Here is a 10934-nt window from a genome sequence, read left to right as displayed (position 1 = left end):
CTTCCATGGAGCCCTTCATTTTGATCTTACCTCTGCTTCCTGGGTTACCTGCTGGGCTGGGTTAGTCATAAAAGGCCCTCACCTGGAGTGGTTTAGTTGCTCAGTCTTGTCTGAGTCTTTTTGACCCCATGGACTCTAGCCTGCAAGGTTCCTCTGTCCATGGGATGTTCCAGGCTAGAATACTGGAGTGGGTTGCCATTTCCTTCTCCAGGGGAACTTCCTGACCCAGGGATCAAACCTGGGTCTCCTGCATAGCAGTCAGATTCTTTAATGACTGATCCACCAGGGAAGCCACCTGGGGAGAGCCAGATTATCGAAATGGATGAATGTTATCCATCAAATGATGCAAGACTGCTAAAAAAACAGTAATTTGGATTTTTTATAATTGACATTTTAGTAGTTTTTTTTTGTTGTTTGTTTGTTTGTTTGTTTGTTTTTGACAAACAACAATGGCAAGCCAAGTGACCAAAGGCTAGACATAGAAGGAGCTGGAAGGACCCCTCCCCATGAACATGAAGGTTGTAGCATAGTGGAATGCACAGTCAAGACAGTGGCTGTAAGAAATTGTTTTCTGTAAGTCTAATTGGAGGGAGGTCAGACAGCCCTATTTTTCTCCACTTATGATTAGAATTTATTCCTTCAGAATTCCATCCTCTTCACTCTGAGTTTTCTTTTGATACCACGGCAGAGGCAGGAAGAAACAGGAAAAGCAATGGGTCTCCATCCAGATCATGCAGTTTGCTTCCCAAGGGCTCCTGGCCTCAGAGTCATAGTTCTGGTTGTTTGTTCCTCCTGCCTGCAGCTGTGGCTCTGGGATTCCCTGAGCACAAACTGCTCCTCTCTTTCTCTAAGATAAGCAATACCTTCTGGGAAACTTTAGGACAACCACTTACCCTCCCAACCTCATATTTCTTATCTGTAAAGAACAACCAGTATTAACTCAGAGAAGCATCTCAACCTTCTCATCCCAGCTCCCTTTTGGTCAAAATTTCCATCAACTGTGTTACTGCCTGCAAATCATTCATGCTATTCTTACTATTTGTTAAACAACCCTGTAAAATCACTCATAAATCTTAGAATCATCTAAAAATATTCAAGTATTCTTCCCTGTGTTTCCCCAACACCCTGTGCCCTGTGCAGATCACCATGGATTTGTATCCACCTGAGATCATAAACTTCAGAGGCCTTGGCCCAGACTGGGTGAATCTGCAAGTCCTTACCACTTCACCCGACTTTCATAGCAGGCAGACACTAAATGTTGATTGCATTCTTATTGCCTGATACTGTCCTCCAGGGTATCATCATGCTTTTCCTGATAAAGATGGATGCTTAAATCAGCATCAACCAATGATTTCATTTTCTATTCTACCTGCTGTCTTTTTTAGACCAAGATCATTTCCTAAGAGAAAATCATCTCAGAGGATAATGTGATGATTAAGAGAATGTTCATGGAATTTAGCACAGAGCCTTACACATGGTACATGCATTGTAAATGGAATCTGGTGGTGTTATAATAGTTAACCTTTGGAATGGGCATTTTAACTACTTAGTATAATGATAGAAAGATGGTTGTATGTTGGGGGCAAGCTTAAATATGTCATAATGGCTCATGATATGGGGTTCCCAGCTCTGTGACTTAGGCTTTGCAGTTTCCATCAAGTTGCTTTTCCTCTCCCTGTGCCTCACTGTCTTCATTTGTAAAATTAGATAATACTGTTACTAGATATGTTACACTGAATTTGTAATTAACCACTTCTTTATCCCTACATGGATAGCTGAAGCATCTGGATTCCTTATCTGTGATGCCTGCTCACTCTTCTCTCTAGTAACACCTGCTGACTCCTGATAGTTTGAGATGTGGCGCCTACTCTCTGAGCCTCAAATATTCTCATCTGTTGAAAATAGTAATGCCTGCCTCATGGGGCTACTGAGTGTATCACAAGAGCTGATACCTAGAAAGTTCTTATCAGAGTGTTTGGTGCATTCAATAAACATCATGAGGACCACATATAATTGTATTTCTTTGGAAGGGAAAGCATTCCCTGCTGTTTCAACAAGTTTCAAGGAAAGGAGTTTAATCCTAACAAATCAATAAAATTTATCTTTGAAAAGTATCCTTGACATGAAGGCCTCTGTATTTTTGCTATTTCAGACATTTCTTCTTGTGATTGGTGTGGTGGGCTTGATGGTGGCTGCAATTCCTTGGACTGCTATACCTGTGATTCCCCTTGGCATCATTTTCTTTTTTCTTCGGCGATATTTCTTAGAGACGTCACGAGATGTAAAATGCCTGGAATGTACAAGTGAGTACCAGGGCCGTCAGGTTGGGATGGCAGCGCAGTCTATCTTCCATTTATGCTGCAATTAACCAGACCTCTGAAACTCTACAGACTGTTCTGTGGAATTTCTCACTGTTAACATTAGGTGATTGAAAGTTATGGCCCCTGAGAGTAGGTTTGGCCCTTAAGGCAAATGGAGCTGGCAGCGGGTCAACTGCCTTTGCATTTTAGCCCAAGGAGGACAGATGTGAGCACCATGAGCACAGGGACCATTTCTGTCTTGTTCATGACCTACATCCTAACACAGAGTATCCACTCTGTTAATATTATTCTTGAAACTATTTCATCATGTTGGAACTAATGTAGAAGGAAAATAGAGAATTTTTCTTCAAAAGAAAGCTGAGCACCGAAGAATTGATGCTTTTGAACTGTGGTGTTGGAGAAGACTCTTGAGAGTCCATAGGACTGCAAAGAAATATAATCAGGCCATCCTGAAGTAGATCAGTCCTGAGTGTTCTTTGGAAGGACTGATGTTGAAGCTGAAACTCCAATACTTTGGCCACCTGATGCGAATAGCTGAGTCATTTGAAAAGACCCTAATGCTGGGAAAGATTGAAGGTGGGAGGAGAAGGGGACGACAGGATGAGATGGCTGGATGGCATCACTGACTCAATAGACATGAGATTGGGTAAACTCTGGGAATTGGTGATGGGCAGAGAGGCCTGGCGTGCTGCGGTTTATGGGGTCACAAAGAGTTGGACACGACTGAGTGACTGAACTGAACTGAACTGAAAGTTACCAGAAATGACAAGGAAAGGAAAAGATTAGGGAAAGGAAAGGAGACCTCAGGAAATATATGTCAAAAGTGATATATTTGAAAAATATATTCTTTTACATGTTCTAGGAAGTTGCAGTTGTTAAAAGTATTGGAAAGATGTGTGTTAGTCACTTAGTCATATCTGACTCTTTGAGACCGCATGGTTTGTAGCCCACCAGGCTCTTCTGTCCATGGAATTCCCCAGGCGAGAATACTGGAGCGGTTAGCCATTCCCTTCTCCAGAGGATCTTCCTGACCCAGGGGTTGAACCCAGGTCTCCTGCATTGCTGGTGGACTCTGATATCTAAGCCACCAAGGAAGCCCTATTGAGAAGATAAGCCCTTTTATTTTCATGTCTGCTCTTTGTCATTTTCAGTATTTGGGGTGACACCACACTGTTTGAAAGCTGAGCATTAAAGAATTGATACTTTTGAACTATGGTGTTGGAGAAGACTCTTGAGAGTTCCTTGGATAGCATGGAGATCCAACCAGTCCATCCTAAAGGAGATCAGTCCTGGGTGTTCATTGGTAGGACTGATTTTGAAGCTGAAACTCTAATACTTTGGCCACCTGATGTGGAGAGCTGAATCATTTGAAAAGACCCTGATGCTGGGAAATATTGAGGGCATGAGGAGAAGGGAATGACAGAGAATGAGATGGTTTGGTGGCATCAGCAACTCAATGAACATGGGTTTGGGTGGACTCCAGGAGTTGACGATGGACAGGGAGGGCTGGCATGCTGTGGTCATGGGGTCACAAAGAGTCGGACATGACTGAGTGACTGAACTGAATTGAACCACACTGTTTGTGTACTCTTTCTCAAAGCTATTCATATAAATGATGCTGAAAATAATCCCCTAGGAGAACGCAGGAGGGGGATCAGTTCAGTATGTATTTAGTTGATAACTCCATTAACCTTCCTAGTTTTAGAATAATGGGAAACAAAAGCATCCCTGGTGGTCCTATGGTTAAGACTCTGTGCTTCCACTGTGGGAGCCACCACTTTAGTCCTGGTTGGGAAACCAGATCCTGCAAGGTGCAGCAAAAATGCAGAATAATGGGGAATGCATTTTATGATTAATTATTCTATTCAACAGGTAGTCACAGATAATGAAATATTTTTTTCTATTATTAATGCACACATTTCATAAATATTAAAACAAAAATAAGGAAAATAGATTGTTATATATATATTTTAAAAGTTATCAAAATAACCAAAAAATGAGAGAATATGTTTGCATCAGAGACCTCAACTGTGAATAATTATTGCAGATTAACAACAGTTTAACCTTCTAGAAACCAAGCCAAGAACAGACGTATGTTGAGTCTCATGCTTCTCTGTATCTACTAAGTGGAAAAAAATCTCAGTTCATCCAGTCAGAAGAGTTGTTTTATTGTGGCATTTGTATGTTTTGTTTTTAATAATAAATAATTGAGATACTTACCTTTATTTGCAAAAAGAATAGTGATCATCAGTTTCATGAAATCTGTAGAAGACATTTTCACTTATCAAGAGAAGCAGCTAACCTTCTGTGAGGTCGAGTTTGGCGAAGTGTTTGGATGGATGGGGAGATGACTCAGTAGGATGGTGGGACCTGGGGAGGCAGAAGAGGAAGTGATGAGCTCCATCCAGTCTTCTGTGTAGACAGGGCTTCAGATGTTTTATGGTTTGAGGCCACTCATGAAATGGAGTCATTCAATAGTCTTGTTGCAAAGCAGGTCTCTGGCACATTGAGAGAGGGTTGTTCCAGAAAGAATATTTGACAGAATTTTTGCATGGGGCAAGGGCTATTTCCCATTCACATGGAAGTGGAGAGAAGGGCTCCTCCTGAGGCTTTTGTCAAGAAGCAGTACAGGATTTTCTCAGTATTTGATCTGGAGAGTCTGAGAACGTTGGCACCATCACTGTGGATTATTTGGATTTTTTGTACCGAGTAGGCTGAAACAAGTTCAGTTCAGTCTTTCAGTCGTGTCTGACTCTTTGTAACCCCATATATTGCAGCACACCAGGCCTCCCTGTCCATCACCAACTCCCAGAGTTCACTCAAACTCACGTCCGTCGAGTCAATGATACTATCCAGCCATCTCATCCTCTGTCATTCCCTTCTCCTCCTGCCCTCAATCCCTCCCAGCATCAGAGTCTTTTCCAATGAGTCAACTCTTTGCATGAGGTGGCCAGTGTTCTGGAGTTTCAGCTTCAGCATCAGTCCTTCCAAAGAACACCCAGGACTGATCTCCTTTAGAATGGACTGGTTGGATCTCCTTGCAGTCCAAGGGACTCTCAAGAGTCTTCTCCAACACCACAGTTCAGAAGCATCAATTCTTTGGCACTATGCTTTCTTCACAGTCCAACTCTCACATCCATACATGACTACTGGAAAAACCATAGCCTTGACTAGACAGACCTTTGTTGGCAAAGTAATGTCTGTGGTTTTGAATATGCTATCTAGGTTGGTCATAACTTTTCTTCCAAGGAGTAAGCGTCTTTTAATTTCATGGCTTGCAGTCACCATCTTCAGTGATTTTGGAGCCCCCCCAAAAAAGTCTGAAACTGTTTCCACTGTTTCCCCATCTATTTCCCATGAAGTGATGGGACTGGATGCCATGATCTTAGTTTTCTGAATGTTGAGCTTTAAGCCAACTTTTTTACTCTCCTCTTTCACTTTCATCAAGAGGCTTTTTAGTTCCTCTTCACTTTCTTCCATAAGAGTGGTGTCATCTGCATATCTGAGGTTATTGATATTTCTCCCGGCAATCTTGATTCCAGCTTGTGTTTCTTCCAGCCCATTGTTTTTCATGATGTACTCTGCATATAAGTCAAACAAGCAGGGTGACAATATACAGCCTTGACGTACTCCTTTTCCTATTTGGAACCAGTCTGTTGTTCCACGTCCAGTTCTAACTGTTGCTTCCTGACCTGTATACAGGTTTCTCAAGAGGCAGGTCAGGTGGTCTGGTATTCCCATCTCTTTCAGAATTTTCCACAGTTTATTGTGATTGACACAGTCAAAGTCTTTGGCATAGTCGGTAAAACAAGTTAGACAATATATTTAATCCAGGTATCCCGTCCTGCACACCTCAGATAACCATATGTGGTAGCCAGTTGATTAGAATGTTTATGTTCTCTCTCTAGGTGGTGGTGGTGGTTGTGTTCAGTCCCTCAATTGTTTCCGACTCTTTGAGCCCATGGACTACATGCAGCATGCCAGGCTTCCCTGTCCTTCACCATCTCCCAGAGTTTGCTCAAACTCATGTCCATTGAGTTGGTGATGCCATCCAACCATCTCATCCTAGGGCTGAGTGGATGGTCACCTGGCCCCTAGCCCAGGCTGTCCTCCCCGAGTCCAGGGCTTCCCATTCTCTCTGAGCCCGAGTGTCTCACAGAAGGAAGCCTGCTCCTTCCTTCCTTATAGAATTGGGAACACTAAACACGAGAGGAGGTTCTGTGTCTTCACCTGTTTGTACCTCAACCCCTCTAGATGTGCAGTGCCCAGATGCATGTTGGTACTGACTGAACTGTCACCAGACAGGCATTCAGATACTGGACTAAAGTGTGAGGACCTGAAAACAGTTTGGAGTTTCACCCTTGATTCTTTCCCCATCATTTTATAAAATCTCTGTAGCCTCCTATAAGATGCATTACTAACTTCCCATAAACCTAATTGTACTAACAGGTCTTCTCTAGGAGACACACTGGTAACAAAGTGATGTCAGTATTTCCTGCTGATACAGCACAAGTTATCACTCACCCCAGACAGAGGTCACAGGCTCACTATGTGCCCCTGACAACAGCAAGTTATAGCCTAATTCATGGTGGGGAATGAAAACCCCATCAGAAGTGTCCTCCCTGCTTGGCAGCCTGCAGCCCACCTGTTCCCTGATGGGCAGGAATCTGACCCTGGTGTTCACGGTCAGTGTGCTCTTAGAGAAGATGGCAGGAAATGAATGGTCAGTCATGTGACACCAGACCCCAAACCCACATGAAGCCACTCAAAAGAGAATGGCCACTAAGGCCACTGTCAGATTCTAAAAGATTGATGTGAGTGTCACATGCCGCAGTGACCTCTGAACACCAGGACAGGTGTCCAGCAGGCAGTTATAAAAACATCCATCAGGTCCCCAGAGCAGAAGTCAAGACCATTCACAGGCTCCTCGTCTGCCGGGTCCTGAGGGCACAAGGGCGGTGCAGTGCCGGGTGCTCCGTGACCCACACAGAGGCTCCTGGCGCAGGTGCAGGGGGAGGCCCAGGACGGGGAGGCGGCAGACTGTCCGCTCCCCTTACTCGTCTCACCCTGTCCTGGGTCTGGCTCTGGTCCAGGATGGGGGATGTACTGACTCTATCCCAGCCCTTAGGCTACTCATCTAAGGAGGAGACGGCCCACAGGCAGCTCAACAAAATTCAGTGTGGTGAGGACTCTAATGAGGAATTAAATTTTAAAATGCTACTGATTCAAAAATTAGTGTACAGTAATTACTCACCCATGAAAAAGAATGAAATATTACCATTTGCAGCAACATTGATGGACTTAGGGAATATTATTAGTAGTAAAGAAAGAGAAAGATAAATACAATATCACTTATATATGGAATCTAAAAATAATACAGTGACTCTGTACACAATATAGAAATAGACTCAGAGACATAGAAAACAAACTTACAGTTGCCAAAGGGGATTGGGAGCGAGGGAAGAACAAGTTAGAAGTTTGGGATTAATAGACATACTGCTATTAATGTGTCAAATAGACAACAAGGAATTACTATAAAGCAGAGGGAATTTTATTCAGTAGCTTGTATTAACCTGTAAAGAAATATAATTTAAAAAAATAACTGAATGACCTTACTATATACCTTAAACTAGCACATTATTGTAAATCAACTATACTTCAATATAGTTTTTAAAAATTGTCAACAATTTCCACCTGGTGAGATGCCAGAAAAATTTGGAGGGAGGCATGTGTGAGAGGATCTTGATGAAAGAACAAGAATTTCTTTATCTAAATCTAGCTGTGATTTGAATTTGATCAAAGATAGTTTTAAGGAGAATCTCTCATTCCCAGGTCATTAAAGTGAAGCTTGGTGTGAGCAGGACTTTGAGGGTCACGTGGAGGATTCCCTTTGGTGGGACGTGTGACCACAGAGCCTGGGAGGCAGTGGTTTCCTCGCATCCCGCCTCCCTGACTTTGCTGTGTGTCTGTCTCTGTTTCCCCAGCACAGAGCCCGGTATTTTCCCATTTAGCATCTTCTCTCCGGGGACTCTGGACCATCCGGGCGTGCAAAGCTGAACAGAAGTTTCAGGAACTGTTTGATGCACACCAGGATTTGCACTCAGGTCTGTACGTTTCTGGAGATGATTTCAAAGGATAGGATGTGCTCCCTTCTGAGGCTGACTCCCTCTCGGGTGGTCTGGCTGGCCCGCACCTCTCTGTGTGCTGCCCCACATCTCCCTCTGCACACCTGCCTCCCCCACCCCTTCCTCTCAGCATCCCCTCAGTGCTCCCTTCTTCCCTTTCATCTCCAGCTTTCCTCCCCTGACTGGTTCGCATTGTTCTTGTGTCTCTTTAGGGCAAGCGTCAGCAAACTTCTTTTTCGTAAAGATCCAGATAGAAAATATTGTAGGCTTGTGTGCTATACTGTGTCTGTTGCAACTACTCACCTTTGCTGTTGTAGCACAAAGACAGGCAAAGATAATGCGTCAGAAAATGGAGGTTTCTGTGTTCCAATAAAATGAGGTGGTGGCTGTTCTCACCCTCCAGGCTGCAGTTTGCTGACTCTTTTCAGAGCCTGGAAGGTGGTAGATGTGATTGAGGAAATAATTTCCTGATTTGCCACCCACTTGATTATGTTTTTATCAGTTAATTTTTTTCCCTAGGTAGAAAATTCAGAATTTCCTTTAAGTCTATAAAATCCAAGCCAAACTTTTCAATAATCGTTGTATTTTGAAGATAAAAATGGCATTTTGAAAGTCACATGCAGATCCAGTTAGCTGATGGTCATATAGACAGTGGCTCCTAAGAATAAATACCGCAGGGCCCCCTAGTGAGGGCAGAAGGTGCTGGAATCAAAGTGTGAGCTTTGCTCTCTGCTGTGTGAGAGCTGGGAGCAGTCGGCCCTGTGAGAGGATGATCTTCACGCTGAGGCCCAGCGCTGCAGGAAAGGCACTGATGAGGCGATTTTCCATCTTCCTTCTTGTGATCCTGTTTCTGTTGATAACCTGTGGGTTGACGTTTTCAGTGCATGCTTCCTGGACTGATTCCTGTGTCTCCCATACATTGTCTTGTGTTAGAACCTAGTTTTCCAGAATCTTCAGGTTCCTTGGGTGTGTAACTTTGCTGTCCTACCTTGTGTAAAATCTTCTGTAGCTCAACTGAGAAAATGTTCTCCCTCATGAGAAGCAGCTAACATGTTTTTTCTGTTTATGTATTACACTAATTATTGTTCACAAATGCAGAGGCGTGGTTCCTGCTTTTGACGACGTCCCGATGGCTCGCTGTGTATCTGGATGTCAGCTGTGCCGTCTTCGTCACTGTTGTTGCTTTTGGAGCCCTGATTCTGGTAGAAAGTAAGTACAGATATGAATACTTGTGGTATGTTTACACTTTTTAGCTTTGCTCGTAGTTATTAAACTCTTGTCATCATGTCGAATATATACTCTTTGGTTCTAATGAATTGTATTAAAGTGTCTGCAGTATGTGACTCCACAGTGTGGGCCATGTGAAGTCGTTTGTGTCTTGATTAGAACCTTTTTCTTTTTTTTTTCGTTTACTTATTTATTTACAGTATGTCCTTTTTGAGGCCATTAAAAAAATTGATTGGCATATGGTTGATTTACAATGTGTTAGCTTCGGGTGTATAGCCAAGTGAATCTGTTATACATATATCCACTTTTCTAAAGAATCTTTTTCCATACCCCATGAACATAGGGGTGCATGTATTTTTTTTAATAATTTGCATTTTGATTAATACTTCAAATGAATTGTCCTTTAGAAAAGAATTTCTGTTTTTGACTTTCAGAATCCTTAGGCACAAAGACCAGGTGTGACGTGCCTGTTCCAGCAGACCTGTGGTGACTTGGGCCCCTGCTTTTGCTCACTCAGGCCATTCTTTCATTTTTGTTTTAAGTTTTATTAGGGTGTAGCTCATTTACACTGTTGTCTTAGTTTCCAATGTATAGCAAAGTCAATCTGCTGTACATATACGTATACCCACTCTTTTTTAGGTTCTTTCCCATGTAGGTCATTACTGAGTTCTCTGTACTTTACAGTAGTTTCTTATTAGTTATCTATTTTATTATTTTATATATAGTAGTATGTATGTATCAATCACAGTCTTCCAATTTATCCCTCCCCTCCCTCATCCTCTCTTAACTATAAGTTTATTTTCTACATCTATTACTCTACTTCTGTTTTGTAGATAAGTTAATTTGTAGCCTTTTGTTATATTCATATATAAGCAATATCATATTCTGTTTTTCTCTGTCTGACTTACTTCACTCAGTATGAAAATCTCTAGGTCCAGCCGTGTTGCTGCAAATGGTATTATTTCACTCTTTGTTATGGCTGGGTAATATTCCACTATATGTATGACAGCACATCTTCCTTATCCATTGCTCTGTTGATGGACGTTTAGGTTGGTTCCATGTCCTGGCTGTTGTGAATAGTGCTGCAGTGAACATAAGGGTGGATATATCTTTTAGAATTATGGTTTTCGCTGGATATATGCCCAGGAGTGGGACTGCTGGATCATATGGTAGCTCTCTTTTTAGTTTTTAAAGGAACCTACATCTTTTTCTCCATAGTGGCTCTACCAATTTACATTCCCACCAACAGTGTTGGAGGGTT

General features: G+C 42.5%; 1 protein-coding gene across 1 annotated transcript in view; it reads left to right on the top strand.

The window, feature by feature from the left end:
• Nucleotides 1-9859, top strand: part of LOC120859165 (multidrug resistance-associated protein 4-like) — a gene marked incomplete at its 5' end in the record, with an annotated part of 90909 nt that extends 81050 nt beyond the window's left edge. Inside the window, 3 exons of the mRNA XM_040235369.1 lie at nt 2153-2303; nt 8306-8425; nt 9545-9859. Of these exons, the coding sequence (XP_040091303.1) occupies nt 2153-2303; nt 8306-8425; nt 9545-9699 (426 nt within the window). The remainder of the gene's footprint in view (nt 1-2152; nt 2304-8305; nt 8426-9544) is intronic.
• Nucleotides 9860-10934: the final 1075 nt, after the last annotated feature.

The sequence above is a fragment of the Oryx dammah genome, unplaced genomic scaffold (assembly GCF_014754425.2).
Source record: "Oryx dammah isolate SB20612 unplaced genomic scaffold, SCBI_Odam_1.1 HiC_scaffold_38, whole genome shotgun sequence".
Taxonomy (NCBI): Eukaryota; Metazoa; Chordata; class Mammalia; order Artiodactyla; family Bovidae; genus Oryx; species Oryx dammah.
This window is presented reverse-complemented; position numbering and strand designations above follow the sequence as displayed.